At 41.0% G+C, this 19,295-nt stretch overlaps 1 protein-coding gene across 1 annotated transcript in view; it reads right to left on the bottom strand.

Annotated features, from left to right (window-relative positions):
• lrp2b (low density lipoprotein receptor-related protein 2b) overlaps positions 1-19,295 on the bottom strand; it is a 39,897-nt gene that overhangs the window by 18,949 nt on the left and 1,653 nt on the right. Inside the window, exons 4-39 of the mRNA XM_070927717.1 lie at positions 18,907-19,023; positions 18,614-18,724; positions 17,316-17,432; positions 16,653-16,769; positions 16,298-16,441; positions 15,645-15,761; positions 15,032-15,160; positions 14,517-14,686; positions 14,011-14,234; positions 13,572-13,778; positions 13,228-13,430; positions 12,863-13,003; positions 12,353-12,562; positions 11,944-12,136; positions 11,449-11,574; positions 11,220-11,350; positions 10,705-10,842; positions 10,237-10,515; positions 9,895-10,134; positions 9,649-9,771; positions 9,357-9,473; positions 8,711-9,088; positions 8,150-8,398; positions 7,616-7,824; positions 7,296-7,480; positions 6,890-7,118; positions 6,364-6,541; positions 5,693-5,821; positions 5,335-5,501; positions 4,862-5,005; positions 4,489-4,598; positions 3,753-3,930; positions 3,173-3,386; positions 1,985-2,221; positions 1,660-1,851; positions 1,001-1,473 (exon numbers count right to left, since the gene is read on the bottom strand). Coding sequence (XP_070783818.1) covers positions 1,001-1,473; positions 1,660-1,851; positions 1,985-2,221; positions 3,173-3,386; positions 3,753-3,930; positions 4,489-4,598; positions 4,862-5,005; positions 5,335-5,501; positions 5,693-5,821; positions 6,364-6,541; positions 6,890-7,118; positions 7,296-7,480; positions 7,616-7,824; positions 8,150-8,398; positions 8,711-9,088; positions 9,357-9,473; positions 9,649-9,771; positions 9,895-10,134; positions 10,237-10,515; positions 10,705-10,842; positions 11,220-11,350; positions 11,449-11,574; positions 11,944-12,136; positions 12,353-12,562; positions 12,863-13,003; positions 13,228-13,430; positions 13,572-13,778; positions 14,011-14,234; positions 14,517-14,686; positions 15,032-15,160; positions 15,645-15,761; positions 16,298-16,441; positions 16,653-16,769; positions 17,316-17,432; positions 18,614-18,724; positions 18,907-19,023 — 6,626 coding nt within the window. The remainder of the gene's footprint in view (positions 1-1,000; positions 1,474-1,659; positions 1,852-1,984; positions 2,222-3,172; positions 3,387-3,752; positions 3,931-4,488; positions 4,599-4,861; positions 5,006-5,334; positions 5,502-5,692; positions 5,822-6,363; positions 6,542-6,889; positions 7,119-7,295; positions 7,481-7,615; positions 7,825-8,149; positions 8,399-8,710; positions 9,089-9,356; positions 9,474-9,648; positions 9,772-9,894; positions 10,135-10,236; positions 10,516-10,704; positions 10,843-11,219; positions 11,351-11,448; positions 11,575-11,943; positions 12,137-12,352; positions 12,563-12,862; positions 13,004-13,227; positions 13,431-13,571; positions 13,779-14,010; positions 14,235-14,516; positions 14,687-15,031; positions 15,161-15,644; positions 15,762-16,297; positions 16,442-16,652; positions 16,770-17,315; positions 17,433-18,613; positions 18,725-18,906; positions 19,024-19,295) is intronic.

Genomic DNA, 19,295 nt, shown 5'->3' with positions numbered 1-19,295 from the left:
ATTGTCCTCGACTGACTCTTACTGTTTCACAGTTTGTCTCCCTCATTACAAGATTTAACACCAAGGTGATAAAGAAACCAAAAGATGTTCAGTTTACTATCATAAATGACAAATCCTCACATCTGAGAAGATGGCAAAGAAGATTTGAGAAGATGGCATTATAAAATGAAAAGTTGCTGAAATGATTAATCGATTATCAAAATAGTTGCCAATTAATTTTCTACGGATCGACTAACTGTTTCAACTCTACCACCAACCCACCTAGCCTTCACCCATATCATTCCTTACCTATATAAAATGTGATACTTCCTATTATTAACTGCTATTCACAGTGTCATGAGATGACTTTTGTTGTGATTTGGCGCTATATAAATAAAATTGAATTGAATAAATTGAATTGAATTGCTATTGCAGCTGCTAAATTGTATTGCTACTGCTAAATGCTCTTCACTGCCCTCTGTCAGCCATCTGTTTTCTCTATCCCCAAAGGGAGGCTTTCCTTTTTGTCAGATTACTTTCTGATCGGAATGGAAAGCTGCTTTGAAATGAGCCATTATGCCAAGGTCAGATTAGATTGGGCAGATCAGAGGTGAAACAATTAATCAATTGATTAATCGATCGACAAAAAACTTCTCAGATGTGAGGATCATTGTAAACTGAATATCTATACATCTGTTGGTCAGACAAAACATTTTATAGACCAAATGATGAATCGATTAATTGAGAAAATAATCTGCAGATTTATCAATAATGAAAATAATGAATAGTTGCAGCCCTCGTGCAGATGCTGTAAAACTATGACAACACTGTTTCCGACTAACTAAACAATGTTTATGTGCATGCGGTTCTAACAACATAACCACATAAACTGACAAGAGTCACCGTAATATTTTAACCCACATATTTTGTTTCGCCAACAAATTATTTAGTTATTTCAATGGAAGATCATAAAACAGCATCATCATGAAAGCTAAAACTGTGTGTTAAATTTAACCCTCACCTCTGGCTGGTCAGAGTTGGCTGGGTCCTTACTGGCCTGGAAGAGCTTTCCAAGCTTTTTATCCACCCACAGCATGTAGTTTCCTAATATAGCCATTCCAGTTGGAGATGGATATCGGCTCCCATATCGGATAATCTGCCTCTGTGTGCCGTCTGTCGCCATTCGGGAGATCATATCAAGAACATCATCTGTCCAGTAGAGGAAATCATTGGTGTAATCAATGGTAAGGCCACGAGGTGACGCTAGGCTTTCTGATGCCAACACAGTGCGGTTGGTGCCATCCAGCAGGGCTCGCTCAATCTTGGGTGTTTGACCACCATCAGCCCAGAAGAGGTAGCGAAGCTTGGGGCTGACAGCCACATCACGGGGCTGGTCCTGGGAGGACTTGAGGAGAATCATTCGGTAGGTGGTGTTGATAGCAAGCACCTCCAGGAAGGTCTCACTCTCAAAGGCATTGGTGAAATATAAGTTACCTAAGAAAGTGAATGGAGAGTTGGAAAAGGCGAGAACGATAACATTACTGCAATGAGAGATACACAGCTATAGTGCTGGACAGGGTAACATAGGGGGTTAGTTCTGAATGAAATGAATACACTTTTTAATTTTTTGATCTTAATGTCTTTGCTCCCGGTAAAGATAATGAATGAATGGCTTCATACCTGCAACCCAGTCTACAGCGAGGCCCTGGATGCCTCCTTTTCCAACACCTGATCTGATGACGTTGCTGTAATACCCTCCATCTGTTTTGGCCCTGAAGATGCCCCTGTATGAGGTGGAGGTGCTGTTGTCAGTCCAGTATACAAAGCCAGATTCGATATGGAGGTCCAACTTGCCCTTAATGGAGTAGGAAGCTGCAAAGGATAAAAAATGCTATATGTAGCAACTGATCATTTGGTATTTATAGCCAACAAATTACAGAAAAAGCTGTACAATATGCACGAACAGGCTCGAACATCATAATTCAGTACAATGAAGCCAACTTACGTCCACCGACAGGTGCCATAGCCTCAGAGTGGTCCGAGCTATTTACGTGGAAGCCACGGATGTATTTGGGCGTGGAGACAATTGCGAAAGATTCATACTGTTCACAGCGGGAGCCATCTTGTGAGGGGTAAAAGCCTGTGGTGCAGGCGCAGGTCTTTTGATTGTCTGGTTTGGGCAGACAGATGTGGGGACAGCCCCCGTTGTTGGAGCTGCAGGCATTGATGGTCCCTGCTGAGTCTGAGGTGGGAGAACAACATTTTAAAAAAAAAAAGGAAAAAAAGGCTGCAATTTTTCTCCTCATGTGAAAAATGTTTAACAACTTCTTAGAACAAATATCTAGTAAGTAATTTTTTCTTTAATATTTCTTTTTCGTTTGCTTGAACAATACTTTTATCTTGCTCCCTGAGATCTTCAGAAGCTTGTCTTCTGTCTTCATCTTGTTCCAAGATCTACACTCAACTTTGGATTGACTTGCTTGAGGGCTAAGGGCAGCAAACTTTTTATGTTTTTTGGGGGGATTTTCAGCCTTATTTAGGTAACGATAGTGGAGAGATGACAGGAAGTGAGGCAGAACATTGAGTGGTCAGCGCCTTAATCCCTAAGCCATAGGGCTTTTAAATCACTTTTAAAAAACTTTTTACGATTTTAACTTCATTTTGTCTTATTGTAATGCATATTGTAACTGTGTTTTAGTAAACCTATATAAATAGAGGATATATTACCATTATCTGATCATCAGTATGCTGTACTCTGAATATTCAGGAAAAAAATGTGTGACTTGTTACTATGCAGTATTGTGCACAGTTGCAATTCATAGAGCATTCGAAGGTATTAATCCGTCTATTTACCACAACTTTATGAACTTGTTTTATCTTATAATTGATGAATAATACACACACAGGGAGGTGAAATCACAAGAGATAATTCTTCTCCCAATCTTCAAAAATGGCAGATTATTTACTTATTTTGATGAAAAAGAACTGTGAGGACTGTAATGGCAAGAGGCCTTATCAACACAAAAGGTGCTCAATCCTGCTGTGTGCTGTCCTTGGGGAGGACACTAAACTCCTACTTGCTCAGTGACTGGCAGTAATTACCTGCTGCATAATAGACAGTCTGGATGAAAACACCAAAGAGCCCAAGGACAGACACCTCTGAATTCAATTATAAAGCAGCGCATCCACGTACTGTCTCTGGCATGCACTTTGAGGGCTCGCAGGCCAGACATGCCGCTTCTCATCACCACCATATTGGCACCGGTGTCCTTGTCCACCCTCTCAATGACCTCATAGTCCAGGTCGGTGTAGTAGAGGTGGTTCTGGTAGATCGTCAGCCCCCATGGATGGGACAGGCCGCTCACCACCCTCACCCTGCTTACTCCATCCATGGTGCCACTCTCGATCTGGACAAACAAGGAAGGAGAGAAAAGAGGAAGAGGTTACTGATAGTATAAGGACCTTGATGAAGATGAAACAACAAGCAAAAGATTAGCGCATTAGAGGTGACATAACAAATAATTTTGAAAATTTGTTTGGTCTGAACACACCAGATTATGGGGGGGGGGGGGGGGGGGGGATTACTTGTTGTATAGTATGGCATTGATAAGTATTAAAAGGATAACACGTGTTTCAGTATGAAATTTACATAAAAGTTCAACTAAAGCAGGAAAAAAAACTCTCAAAAAAAACTTTCAACTCTGTTGAAACGTACAGCAACAGACTGCATTTTTGTTCTTAGTCTATGTGTTGAGCATGTGTACCGTACATACCACCCCTGAGCCCGACACACCCCAGTACAGTTTCCTGGTAGAGATGTCAGCTGCAATGAATCCTATGTTAGCCAAGTTGCCTGTGTAGAGGTTTGTGAGGTTTCCTCCGTCCATGTTGGCGCTGCCAACCTTTGGAGGAACTCCACTGTCTGACCCCTTGTCTGTCCAAAACAATGTCCTGCGAAGGGAAAGTGTAAATGTGAGAAACAACTGCAGATGGTCAGTCAAAAAGGAATCTGTCATCATGCTGTACGTATCAAAGGTTTAAGATTGAGCTGGTAAAGCTTGGTAAAACAACATTCAGAATATACATAGAGAAAGTGATTATTTTTACCTAGTGTGCAAAAATGCTAAGATGCAGGCATAAATGTCTGGTTTTGAGATATTTATATCACAAGAAACATGATTGAGATGGAAATGTTGCTGTTGGAGAAATAAATTATGTGATGGTCTTTCAAACAATTAGACCACTTTGTCTTTGTCAGCCTGCTATTGTCTGCTCAATGAATGCTGTCTAATTAATGAGCTCCTGGTCTATTGGTTCTGTCTTGTGTGCCAGCAAATACGTACGTATGAATTAACAAGTGTTGTTCTCGCCGTCAGAAACACATGGTACTACACAAGTATGGACGAGCATTTAAATGTGTTTGGCCATTTTACCCACAGAAACTGACACTTGATTTGCTCCTATCATTCTTTTTCTCCTGTCACTAAATCTAAGAAACAGATCCTTTACCCTCTGGCTGGATCCAGGACTATTCCAATGGGCTCTCCTGCTCCCTCTGGTTTACCAGTGGAGGTGATGAGGGTTTTCCTATAGTGCTGGTTTCCATCCACACGAATAACCTAAGTCAAGTGTACAATTATGTTTATTTACTTGCACAATGATGCAAAGTAAAAACAGAAAAACAAAACAGAAAAAATGTGGTTAGGATGAAAAACACTCATGGTAAAACCACAGAAGTCAGATTTGATGGTTTTACGTGTATAATCTAGTAATTTTGTCTAACCTTGTCATCTGAGGCAAGTTTTGGTAATGTTGGGCACTATTTCCCATTGTATTGTCAGTAATCAACACTCATCATATTTTTGTCTCAAAAGGTGCTTACCTCTATGGCTTTAACAGTGGGATTGGTGTAATACATCATTCGGCTTATCCAATCAAAAGCCAGACCAGACGGAGAGCCCATGAAAGCAGCTGGAGCAAACTCAGACCTGTTGGTGCCGCTGGTTTTCACTTGCCATATAGAACCCTGATATAAGAGCAAAATCAGAGACCATGCTCCAAAATGAGCCTTTTAAAAACTGTACATACTCAAGTAATGCATAAAAAGAGCCAAAAAACATAAGTGCAAATCGGTAATTAATCATACATTTTCATTGCATGCTTTGGAAATAATCAACTCAATCAAGGCATTCTGCAAAGCCTAACCTTTTCTTCTCTTCTACAGGGATACTATTCAAGTATAACATGGGATATGATTTACACAACCACCTATAATATCATATTTTAATCAAAAGCTGCATCACAGTAAATTCACTATATATCATAAATAAGGTTCAATTTAAGACCTCCACTCACAGTGCTCTGCACCCAATAGACAAGCTGCTCCTGGTCATCGAAGTCAATGTCCCGCCCCTGGCTGATGCCCGACACAGGGGGCATTGCATTGTTGGAAGGGTCAGCAGGGTCAAGAGGAATGCCAAAAATCACTGAATCTCTCACCACCATCAAGAAGGGAGCCTCATCTGGAACAGAATAGAAGTACACATGATGAGAGGAACAACAATACTCACACAAAGAGAATATACATTTTAGACGAAACACTACAAATCAATCAGAACTAGGAAATTAATATTCATCCATATGGTATATATACGTGGCAAGATTTCAACATGGTTTATCTTTATTGGTGCAGAGAGCAAAGTAAAAAACTTACCTTTGATACAGGTGCGTTTATCAGCAGCCAGCTTCCAGCCAGACTGACAGTGGCAGGTGTAGTACCTGGGTCTCAGGCCTGACAGCAGGCACAGCTGAGTGCACAGGTGTTCTCTGCATGGGTTGATGGCTAAATACAAAACCACAGTGTCAACTTCAATCAGACTTAATATGACACTTGACATACTAGTCCAACATGAAATCCAATTTGTCATACTAAAATGATCATTTGGCGCAGCCATTGTGGTGGAGTTTTTACATGCACTACATTTCTCAGAGTTTGTCGCGCTTGTTGTGTTATATTCATTATTTTTGGATTTCCTGTTGATTAAGTTTACTTTGGTACCAGTTCTATGACTCCTACTGCTGTTTATGCTAATTACCCCAGTTCTTTGGTTTGTTCCAAATTCTTGTTGCAGCTTCTGATTTTTGTTAGACAATTTGCATTCCTTTAAGACACTAACATGTGGTTAGCATAACTTTAGGAGCATGCACTCAAGAAAATACAGTACACAGTCTGCCCAAAACAGCTCTCGAAGGCTCAATTTTTACTCACTGCTCACAGATAAGACATGCTTTTATCTAGCTACTCTGCATCAACACACAACATTTTGATACACTTCATAAAACTACAAGTATGCAGGTAAGATTTGCTGTTTAAATGGAAGTTACCTGTGGGCTGTTTGATGGGATGGTCCATAACGATGCCCATGGGCTGGTAGACGTTATTCATCAAAATGGTTATGTTGCCACCATGGAACTTGTTCGTCCTCATGACCTTGCTGGTGTAGCGCTCAGACCAGTAGATGTTGTCCTCGAAGATGGTCATACCGTGTGGGTGCTGGAGAACCTGGTGTGAGGTGGACACGCACAGAGGTGATTATACTTTTTATACTTATATTCTAGCTCAGATGTCCATTTCAGTACCACGCTGATTTATGTTGATAGGTTTACACCCATTCATATGTGGGTACTCCCCCCTATCTTACCATGAGTCACTGCCAAAAGAAGGTAGTGTTATACTTCAATTTTCCCTCATTTGTGTCGCATTTTGATAAACAGTGATAATAATCTCTGACATGAAAAAGACTTTTGACACATCCTTAAAAATAACTGACTTGATTTTGAATCATCTTGTTGCATTGAAGTATGAAACTAAACTGTCTTTTCTCAAATAACTGAATAAAACTAAACCTACCATGTCACTTGCCATGACCTGATGGCGGTTATTGCCATCATAGTCACAGTAGTCAATATATTTGAGGTAGGCATCAGCAAAGTAGACCCTGCGCGTGGTGTAGTCCAGAGCCAGGCCGTTGGGCCAGTAGAGCTTAGTGCTGACAATGACTCGTCTCATAACTCCATCCATGTCAGCCCGCTCGATCCTTGGGTTCTGACCCCAGTCTGACCAGAACATCAGGTTGGTGCTGGGAGGAATGACCATGTGTTAAGGCGCTTTGATAAAATGTTTATTATGTCTTGTGCCTTGCAGTTTAGGGGCTCAAAGGTGTTGAAAGATCTTATAAAGAATTATGGCCCCAAAAATAAAATAAAAAAGACAATGATATAATATCAAATTAAAGAACATCAGTTTCTCTACTTACTAGTTACGAGGGTCTAAAACCAGTCCGCGGGGACTGGTAACATTCTTGGTGAGGAGGACTTTCCGAAAGCGACCATCCAGAGTGGAGACCTCAATGTTCTCCATGACGGAGTCGGTCCAATAAAGGTTTCGACCCACCCAGTCCACAGCTATACTCTCTGGTACCATCAGACCGGAGGAGAACACCTAGAACAACAGGGACACACTAAACTATACTGCACAGTTTGATTTAGTTGATGATGGTTTTTGTGTTCCTGGACAGCAGGTATGTTCACAGAAATGTTGTGATGTTGTGAATGTCTGTGCTATCATTTGTCTTACTTCCCGCCTGTCGGTGCCGTTCTGGTAGGCACTCCATATCTTCTTCTGCGAGGCATCAGCCCAGTACATTCTGGAAGTTATGCGATCAAAGTCTACAGTCACGATGCTTGAACCACTGATCACTGGACGCATCTGGGGTGGTCTCATGTTGATCCGGTTGGCGATGATCTGGCTGCGCTTGGCAACCAGAAGTACAGCTGCAAGTGGGTCTAAGGGCAAAAAGATATCTTGTTTCCTACATCTTATCTTAACTGTGTGTACCTTTGTGTATATGGGTCCATGATGAAGAATTTCACACGTAAATACCATTTACAAACTATACAATACAAACTGTGCAAATTAATAAATTTCTGCTTTGATTACATGTACTGTGTAACTTTGTTAGTATCTTACTATGTCATACTTTAAGTTCCTGTAAATGCTGCATTTAGGAGTTTTTCTGATCCAAGTAATTAATTGACAAACTTACAGACTTACATTAGTTCAGCATTGTTCAATTGCAGCTTTATTTGTTATGTAATGTTTGTTGCTTACCAGTAGCTTTGCAGGTGCGTCCATCGGGCTCTAGGAGGTAACCACCTGAACAGTAGCACCTGAAGCTTCCTCTCTCGTTGTAGCACTGCTGGCTGCAGAAACCTGCTATCAGACACTCGTTTATGTCCTCACAGGTCTTGGAGTCGTTGAGGAGCTGAAATCCTGGTGGACAGGTGCACTGAGCCCCAAATGGTCCTTGGATACATCCATTACTGCAGCCCCCGTTGTTCAGTGCACAGTCATCTTGGTCTTCATGAAATCAAATGACAGTGAGTTGGTATTGTTCATTTATTAGGCATCATGGTGTATTTGTTGTTGACTTTTGCTTTGATTTTGATTTCTGGTGTCCATTTTGTTTGTTTTTATTCTACATTAAATGATGCTACGTTTGAGTTAATGTCCTACAGTCTTTTATATTTTTTTTTTATATTTTAATAATATATATATATATTTTAAGTTTTTACGTTGTTGTATTACTTTTTGATTATTCATGTCACTCTTTAAATCATATACAACATAATTTCAATTTATTACATTTTTTAGGAATAAATTAAAACTCACTGCAGATAGGTGACTCATCTGCTCCATTGGGGCAATCCCGCTGGCCATTGCACACCTTGTCCAGGTCAATGCACACCTGGTCGGTGGGACACTGCCACTGTCCGGAGGGACACCTAAATGGAGGGGTGGGGCAGTTCTGTTCGTCACTCATGTCCCGGCAGTCGTTGTCGCCGTCACACAACCAGCCTCTCGGGATGCACAACTTGTTGGTACACTGGAAATAGTTGGGTCTGCAGGTTATAGGCGGGCAGGAGTTGTGTTCGTCAGATCCGTCCTCACAGTCTGGATGGCCGTCACACTCCCACTCGTCTGGTATGCAGAAACCGTCGGTCTGGCACTGGAACTCGTCATTGTGGCAGAGGCCTGGACCTTGAGTGGCTGGAGGAGCAACAAATATTTAAAAATGACTTCTAACAATGAAACTGCAGCTTTCTCTCAGAAACTACAGCAACTCACCAACAGAAAACTGAAACACCGAACATCAAGACAGAGGTGTAATGTGTATTAATTAGCATTTTCATTGATTCATGTCAATAATAATTTTCTACCTGATTGAAAAATATCAACAATAAAGCTGACAGAATTTCAAATGGCGCAAGCAGTCATTATTTATTATCTATAGTGTCAGTCAGCGGTGGTAGCTTACGACAGTCTCGTTCATCAGAATGGTCCCTGCAGTCAAACACTCCATCACACCGATACCTCGAACTGACACACTGGTCCCCACTGGCACAGGCAAACTCATAGGAAGAACAGGCAAACTCTTAAGGTGGAAAGGAGAAAAATAAGAGGGAAAAGATAAGTAAACAGAAAAATTTAATTTATCTCCATGCAACTGCAAAAAAGAACAAAAATGAATCTATATGGCTGAATGAGGAGGTGGTCTGTCTTTCATAAATAATCAACACAGCAAAGACTGATGTTATAGTGATTCCTACCACAGTCTTTCTCATCAGAGCCATCCAGGCAGTCCTGGTCTCCATCACACACGTAGGAGTTGTAAATGCAACGGTGGTCGGGACACAGGAAGTACGAAGGAGGGCATGTGGTGATGGTTGAATCTGTCAATCACAGGTACATCTCATTTATCAGAATTTGGTTACTTTTCATTTACAAGATAATATTTGTTTGCACACATTGAGTGAGGTGACTGTGCTGAAAATGGCCAGTCCCTGTATACTTACTGCAGTTGTGTTCATCAGAGCCATCACCGCAGTCATTGTCACCGTCACACAACCATATTGTAGAGATACACTTGTTGTTGTCACAGGTAAAGTAGCCAGCAGCGCAGGTGGTAGGGAGACGAGTGGGACAATTTATTTCATCAGAACCGTCGCCGCAGTCGTCCATGCCATCACAGCGCCAACTGGACATGATGCAGTGCTTGTTGTTGCAGGTGAACGCTCGTGGAGAGCAGGTCGCCCCTGGTAAAGATATATGAGGCAGGCGGTTGGATTAATACAATCATTTGCTCAATGATTTCCTTCCACTACTCCTCAAACACACACGTTTTCCTCTACATTCACCTGTGTCAGTGCAGTTTGCCTCATCAGTCTTGTCTATGCAATCAGCGATTCCATCACAGCGGTAGGAGTTGGGCCTGCAGCGTCCTTCATCACACTCGAAGGCGTAGTCGCCACAGCTGTTATCAGGCGGGGGAACAGAATCGTCCTTGATGCAGTCCCTCTGATTGGCCTGAAGTTTCATGCCATACGGACAGCCGCACACTCGACTGAAGGAGGGAGTCGGGAAACAGAAGTGGCTGCAGCGCCCGTTGGGTACCATATTGCACCGGCTGGTGAACGCTGACAGGAGGATGATGAAGAAGCAGTCAGTGGGTTTCTGGATTATTTTATCTGGCTGACTCACTGCTCACCTATCGCCCTGGCCCTGCAGTCAATTATCTAAACTGTCAGAATTTTACTTTACTTGGCAGCATCAGTTACTGTAGGACGGGAGTGTTAAACCATTTGCCTCCCTGTGTGTAAACTTACTGCTGTGAAGGTCAGCAGTGTAGGCCTTGACATTCATGATGCCGGTGACTCCTTGTCGGATCATTATGTTTCCTCCTCCATCCCTTTTCCTCATCTCGAATATTGCTCTGGTCCTTGTATCGGACACATACAGGTAGTCTACAAGAAATAGATAGTTCAGCATTCTTAAAAAAAGACCAGTAAAAAAAAAAATCCACATTCACAAAATATAATTACATTACAATTACATTATAATTATTACAGTAATTTTAGAACAGGCACAGTAAATGGCTTTTATGAGCAAAAATAAGTAGTGTGCAACTGTGTTGGATGCGTTTGCTAAATGCTATAATAAATAAGGCAGTATTACATTCATTTAAGTAACCCTCTGTTTTAGTCTGAATGCAAATATTATAGTTTGGGAATTGGGTTTGAGTTTTATTGTGTCAAAGTTGAAGATAAACCTGAATAATTTCATATACAATTTGAATAATATTGTGCATGGTGTACTAGATTAAGTGGGAGAAGAAACCCACCTGAATAAATTGTTAGAGAGTAGGGTGAGGTGATCTGGCCAATATTGGTAAACGTCTGTCTGTCATATCCTTCAATGCCAATGTGACCAATCTGGTCCAATTGGGAATCCACCCAGTATAGCCTGTCCATCCTGTCAAAGACCCATCACAAGGAATTAACCAGTGAGTATGAAGGAATACTGTTCACTGAAATCACATCATAAACCTGTAATCCTGTCACTGTGCTTACACATAGTCAACAGCGAGTCCATACGGCCATCCCAGTGTTGTGTTGACCAGAGGAACAGCATTGCTGCCATCAGTGAAGCCTTTCATTATGACTGCTGGGCGGTACCAGTCAGACCAAAACAAGTAACTGTGGATCAACATTTGAATAGACACACAAGAGGAGAGATCTGTTCAGTGTCATAATGTAACCATGGAGCCTGAATGTATTCAGTTATGGCTGTTACTGACATTAATTGGACTATTTAAATGAAATAAAATATCAGTAGACCAGTATTTTTTGTTCAGAAGTGGAGTAATGCAGTAGATTACAGTAAAAAACACCCATGTTCAAAGTGATACTGAAAATACTGATATTTAAGTGCAAAGGTTGTAAACCAGTAAACCGTCAAATGTGCTGTAATGTGTTTAATTCCCTTGCTGTCTCTGCAACCTGAAATGTCCTCAGAGCAAACCAATTTCTCTCCAGTATTTAAATCTGATATATTTGAGCGCTTACCCAGCACTGGGATGCACTGCAATTCCTTTTGGGTTCCTCAATCCCGTCACAATGTCTCGTCTGGACTTGTCTGTGACTCTGAAGGCAACCACCGACTTGTAGGTGGATGTGGTCCAAAACAAGACTTTGGAGGTCCAGTCATAAGCCATGGCGTCAATTGTTCCCACTCTGTAGCCTGTCAAAATCTGTTGGACTGAGAATGTATAAAGAAAATCAATACAGTGAGGTGTGACACACAGGATTAAGAATATAACCTTGAAAGACAAAATCTAATACTATGATTATATCCCATGGGTAACAAATTAACTTATAAATTCATTTTTCACAACTGAAACAAATGTTTTTAAGCGTGATCTCACTTTGTGCCCTTGTATCGGTGCTTTATAACACAAATGTAATAAAAACTCACCTGTGCCATTGAGGTTCGATTTATACACGAGGCCTCTGGACCTGTCGTTGTAGAAAAGGGCTTCCTCGTTGCCGTCAAACTCCACAGCAGAGCCAGAGAAAGACGTCCCGAGCCCCGTGAGGGGCAGGGTGATGTCCTCCTGGAGGGATAAGTTCAGTGGAATTCCCCGCACCCCCAGAGAGGTGGCCAACAACAAGAAGTCCTTCACCTCTGTTGAGTGAGTGCTGGTGGTTACTAGCAGGTACACATATTGTCTAAACAATTTAATCCTAAATGTCACCATGTTTTACCGTCTGTTGTAAGAAATTGAGATTGAGACGGCCAAAGTCATCATAGCATCACCTTGATTAACGAAGTGTTTTAAATACATACCTTTGATTGACATTGATTAAATTAAATTAAATAGATAATTAAAAAGATGTACATCCGACAGCAGAACACAGAAAATATTGTGCACTGAGTAACAGACTTAACATCAGGTCATTTTGCCCTCAATCAAGAGAAACTCACTAAAGCAGGTTCGACGGTCAGGCTGCAGGTCATAACCATGGCGACACTTGCAGCGGAAGCCCAGACCATCATTGTCGGAGCGGTGGCTCAGTACACAAATGTGCTGACAGCCACCGTTGTGTCTGCCGCAAGGGTTCATCACTGTAGGACATGACAGATGTGGTCATTTGTTTTTCATATTGGTGTAGTTATAAATGTATAAACAAAACGAGTGTATCTGGTGTTAAACGGAAGGAGAGAGTGGGTTGCACTACACAACATTCGGTTAAGTAGGAATTAATTCTATGCCAGCAGCAGCAACACTGGGACATCTCTGATCACTGAACTCAATCTGACTCTTACACGTTGGGAGCGTGTCTCCTTACCAACAGGTTGCAGGACAGGGTGTGACACTACAACATGGCCCGGACGCTTAGCGGTACGATAGAGGAGTGCTGGGTTGCTGCCGTTGAAGCGGTTGGTTCTCACCACACCCATCTTGGTCCAGTCAGTGAAGAATACGTGGTTTTCAAACACAGCAATTCCAAACGGATGTGGAGCCTGGGTTCCACCATTGAGGACTATTTTCCTGGGAAACAACAACACCTCAGAATGGCCATCAAGGAGAGCACAACATGGATGCGTCAATGTTTCCCTTTTTAGCTTTAAGTTACTATCCAGTTTAGGAGAAATCTTAAATGGCTGACAACATTTTCAGTGCAACCTTTACCTGTCCAAGCCACTGTAGGTGACAGTCTCCACCGTGTCAAAGTGGCTGTCAGACCAGTAGACCCTCTGGGTGACAATATCCAGGGTAATTCCTGTTGGAGTGCCAAGTCTACTCTTCACCAGCTCTACTCGATTACTGCCATCCATGAAGGCACGTTCGAGCTTCATCTGCTCACTGGCAATGCCCATGTCTGTGAAGAACATGTAGCTGCAAACAAACAAAAAATAAAGACTTAACAAGGTGCTATATAAGCTACATGATGGCAGGTCAAGTGGATGTAAAAACTCTTGGTGTAATAGAATTATAGAGTTCTTTAACAGGATCAGATGCTATCAACATGCAGCCCATGTAACGATTGCTGACATGGTTTGCCACATGCGTGTCACTGTCAGCAACAGCTTAAGAAGCAGCTTTGAAAGACTAAGGCATTTAAACCCACCCCACTGTAGGGTCCAGGACGAGGCCATGAGGAGTCTGCAGGTTTTCAGCCACCAGTGTGACCCGATTCCCTCCATCAAAGTCGCACATGTCGATGCGCTCCACCATGGCCTCTAAGACATAGAGTTTGAAGTTGACCCAGTCCACAGCGAGGTTCTGGACATTGTGGACTGCAGCAGTCAGAACCTCCTTCATGTTACCCCCGTTGTAGTTGACAGAGTATACCTGGGAAAAGAATGAAAGGGTTTGGGGATAAATAGGTTTTTCTGCCCAACTCAACTTCTGCTTTAGTGCCCTTGATAAAAGCATGTAAGCCACAGCTGCTCCAGTACAGCATCCCAAAGGCCAACAGAAATGATTGCTGCTGAACTAAAGTGGTGCAGATACAGAAGTGCTGTGTGTTTTGCAATCATGTAAAGAAGTTATGAAGGAGGTGAGGAGAATCACAAATCAGAATCAGAATACTGTATTCATAAATTTCACTACACAATGATGATCCAGACTGACCTTTTTGGTATATGTATCACTCCAGAAGACTGTGTCGCTGTGCCAGTGGTACGCCACCCCTACAGCGTAACCTTTGCCCTGGGACAGCACCAGAGTTCTGACAAAGCGCCCGTGTATATCAGCTATCATCACATCACCCCCGTCAGTGAAAATGAGCTGCGGCAACCCAGCTGGAAAACACAAATACCAGACCTCAGCAGTGAATGTATTTCAAAAAGTTATAGTTACATTGGATATTTATTAAAATTATACAAAAAATATATACATATTTCAGAAAAAACATCTGTGTCATTGTAAAGAAAACATGAACGTTTAGTAAATGTTCTGTTGAAAAACTTTTATATTACTAAATATTGGCTCTTGTCCAGATTTTGAATCATGATCTCTCCTTATGACACACCAGAGATTGCATAGTCACTTTAAAGTCTCCTTAACTTGATCTTTGATACACCCCAAAGATTATGTAGCAGCAGATACATGTATAAAGCCACTCTGTGATGTGTGACTCCATGTACCTGACACATTGGCTTTGCAGACATGACCCTGCTCCAAGAAGTACCCATCAGCACAGCTACAGTGGTGTGTCCCAGGACGATCTTCACAAAGCTGGTCACAGATCCCCCAGATCTGACAGTCATTATAGTCTGAGCAATAGAACAAACAGTGATTTAGGCATTAGGATGAGGATCTATACCAGTAATTTGAAACCAGAGTGCTGTTAAATTAAGCCAGTAATTTTTCAAAGCTGACTCTTGTTAAAAGCTAAATCAAAACAAGCTGAAGTTTAAGACTAAAGGTCAGGGATACTTTAAAAGCTGAAATCCTGTTATGCATCTCTGTTACCCTGGAAGTAATCATGACCACAGATCCTGCAACAATGTTGGGAGATCTCAGAAAGGAACCAACTCCATCCCTCACCTTATTCTTACTAAGTGCTGTTTTGTTGAATAGTCACTTGGTAGAGCAGGCGTCCCATGCACAAAGGCTGAGTCCTTACCGCAGCAGCCCAGATTCAATTCCAGCATGTCATTCCCTCTCTATCTCCCACCTTTCCTGTCTCTCTCATCTGTCACTATACATTAAAGGAAAATGTCCAAAAAACAAACAAATATAATATATGGCACTCACCTACACAGGAACGGCTGTCATTGGCTACAATGAAACCATCAGGGCAGGTACAAGCACCTCCCTCAGGAGATGGGTGGCAGAGGAACTCGCAGCTCAAGGTGGAGCACTGCTCCAGGCCTGTGAGTAAAAATCATATGAATCATGGTCAACTCTAGGTTAGAGTTTAAGGTTTTTAGTTTGGATCCTCATCATCTACACTGCTTTGTCTGCCAGAGCATCATTATCAGTATCATGACCAGCATCATAGCAATCATCAACTGAGTCTGGAGGCCACTAGTGTTCGCCCTTGGAAAATTGCCTGAAACAAGTAAATCTTCAACCAGGTATGTGCAAAGGCAGTGATAAGGAATGCAAAGGCTATGATCATATCACAGTCTCAACTGCTGACTTCTGAGAAACAGTTATGAGCAACTAAACTTACAGCCCTATGAAAGTGCTGCAAGTGTGCGCATGACCAGACTTCTCTCACTTAGGCAACATGTGATTCAGTTCATTTGAATTCAATTCAGTGTGTTTTGTTTGATCAGACTATTTTCACTGTAGAATATTTCAGGTATACATAGCAACATTCTTGCAAGTTTTCTGTAGTTAATGTGGGACTTGTATGTGTAGATTTCTCAAACACATGTGAAGAATTTCCATCCCTTACTTACTGCATGTTTGCTGTGCTGTGGAGTTGGTCTCATCTGCTCCTCCAGGGCAGTCAGGTTTGCCGTCACACACTTTGCCCACTGGTATACATAGTGTCGAGCTAGGGCATCCCCACTCACCAGGGTAACAGCCTCGAGAGTTACTGTCTAAAAATCATAGCCACACGTGCGATTATATTATGAATTAGAAATATTTCCACACACTATTTTTAGTGATGCAAAAAAACTGTTTTCTATTTTGATGATGTGTCAGAATATGAACTTTAACTTTTACACAGTGGATTCCTAAACTCTACAGTATCCACTAAAACAAAAACTTGCCCTATGAAATCTATCCAAGGTACCCATGTTTTCTCACCACATCCTCTCTCATCACTGTAGTCCCCACAGTCGTTGAACTGGTCACAGACCCAGTGCTGAGGAATACAACGGCCACTGGAACATGTGAACTGACTGCCGCTGCAGCTCTGAAACACTAGAAAATAAATAGTTGGAACTCACATTTACTCTGGTTTCCACCAAACCCTTTTTTTTTGACTGATTATTTGTAACTATACAACATATGGGCATACAAACAGTAATGTCAATCAAGTTGGCCATAAAAATCACTCTTCTTAACAATAAATACAATACTGTATTAGATAAGCCTGTTTTGGAACGCAACAAATGCATATGCAAATTTTCCAATAGCTGAAATGTATGATAAATGATTTTGGATATCTTGTGGGACAGATATCTTACTTTAATTTTACAATTATTACATGATTTGAAAACGTTATTGTAGCTTCAAAATACAATATTTAGATGCTGTATACCATTGGACATTGCATCAAACTGTTGAATAACCTTAAAATAAGAAAACAATGCTGAATTTTGGTTTAGTGGGATTGTAATTCTTCCCTTTGTGTTTGAATAACAGGTTGGGTCTTGTAACAAGATAACGCTGTCAAAATGTTGAAATTATGAGACAAAACAGCTCCATGGTCATTAGAGATGCACTCCTGTTAAAACTCTGTCTTACCACAGCCTTGCTCATCACTGTTATCCCCACAGTCATCCCAGTGGTCACACACGAAGGAATGTGGAATACAGTAGCCATTTGCACACTGATACTGGTGGATGGGACAGTGCTTTGTCGCTGAAAATAAAACACCGTAAATTTAGAAACTGTAGTGAAGTAGAGGCCCACTTGAAGTGAAACTACCTCTAACCAAAGTAACTCTATATGCGACCTAAACTGAAGCAACAGTAGAATACGTTTCAATTTCTGGGTCACCAAAATCATGAGGAAGCTAGTGTTTAAACTTGTTGTATAATTCTGTCACCGGAAACAAGAAAACCCGGAACAATAGCTACAAAGATAAAATGATAATATTGTGAGAAAAAAAATGAAAATGCATTAGAGGAAAGAATTGAACAAATACATACATATGATATGGCTTCCAACGTCAGTTTGTGCCCCTCATAGGCATTGACGATTATGCTAACGTTGGCTAGCTAACGATATATTCAACTTAACTTACCATCAAAGATAAATAGACGCCAAATTTAGTAAAATCCCCTAAAATCGTTTAACAACACTTTCGGCTGTTTTGAAGACATTTCCAGATTCTTGAACTACTTTTCTATCCAGCTGGAATGAAAAATATTTAGTCTGCTGCTCAATAACGAAGATGTTTTTAATCACCTTTTCTTTGACTTAGCTAGCTAAAACAAAACAAAGATGGCGACCGGAAGTGACATTCTCCCTGCTACAGTGTACAACACAAGAAAAATATGATTGTTTTGTCATCTCGTCAAATCTAATAGAAAATAAGATACATAATAATAATAATAATAATGATAATAATATAATTATTATTATCATTATTATAAGATAACATTGTTGAATATAAACAAGTCACCTCCAGAGAACAATGTTTTGGTATTTGGCTGTGGTCCAAATGTGTATTAGATCAACTTTATCAATACTCATAGGTCCATGATCAACATGGTCGTTTATTTTTCAGCAGACAGAATTTTTCATCCTAGTATCCATCTCTACACCACGAGAGCTATGAACTCCTTTTAATGTAAACAATTAACTTTTATTTGGTCTGAGCGCATGTGCTGTAGACCTATAAACTGAAGTTCAGGTACAGAAGTACCGGCTCTATTCCTACTATATCATCCTAAGCAACTATTTACTTTGGAGGAAACATAATGCTGCCCAGGTTTTTTTTCTCTCAGTGTTACAGAATAGAACACCCATATTAAGTATATGCAAAACCCTCACTGCCAATATAACACTGGGGTTTTCTGTGCGTTTTATCTACTCACTACAGTTGAATTCATCTGAGCCATCTCTGCAGTCCTGTAGCCCATTGCAGTGCTGAGAGTTGTTGTAACAGGCCCCATTGGCACATGTCTTCTGAGTGCAACTTGGATAGTCTGCAAAAAACACAAGCTTATTCTGTTGACTATCAATTTTCTCCCCAATAATGCAAATACACTATCTCTATCAATTCAATTATTAGAGATTATAAGGGTACACAAAATATCTGACAGTATACATTAGTGTTGTAAACTGATATCTAAGTGCAGTGTGTTCATTGTAGATGTAAAAGTCTTACTGCAGTTGTTTTCATCAGAGTTGTCCACGCAGTCCTTTACACGGTCACATCTGTATTTACTGGGGATACACTGGCCCTCCTGGCAGGTGAACTGGTCTGGGTTGCAGGTCTGTGCACCTGAACCAAGAGCATGTGAATGGGTTTTATTTCAAAATGCTAGGTGGCAGGGAAATTAGACTAGTAATTTTGAATGTAAAATTAATTTTGCGACATATTAATTGATATTATCATAGATCCTCTTTGTTTGTCCAGAATACATTTTCTTCTAACCAACTAAAAAGAAAATATCTCATGAAGTTTGGGACAATTGTTTTCTTATATCAAGTATGTTCATGTTCACATAAGAGAAATTCTTATTGTGGCGTGAAGTTAATTTACATGTTTACATT

Source organism: Enoplosus armatus, chromosome 20 (genome assembly GCF_043641665.1).
Source record: "Enoplosus armatus isolate fEnoArm2 chromosome 20, fEnoArm2.hap1, whole genome shotgun sequence".
Classification (NCBI taxonomy): domain Eukaryota; kingdom Metazoa; phylum Chordata; class Actinopteri; order Centrarchiformes; family Enoplosidae; genus Enoplosus; species Enoplosus armatus.
This window is presented reverse-complemented; position numbering and strand designations above follow the sequence as displayed.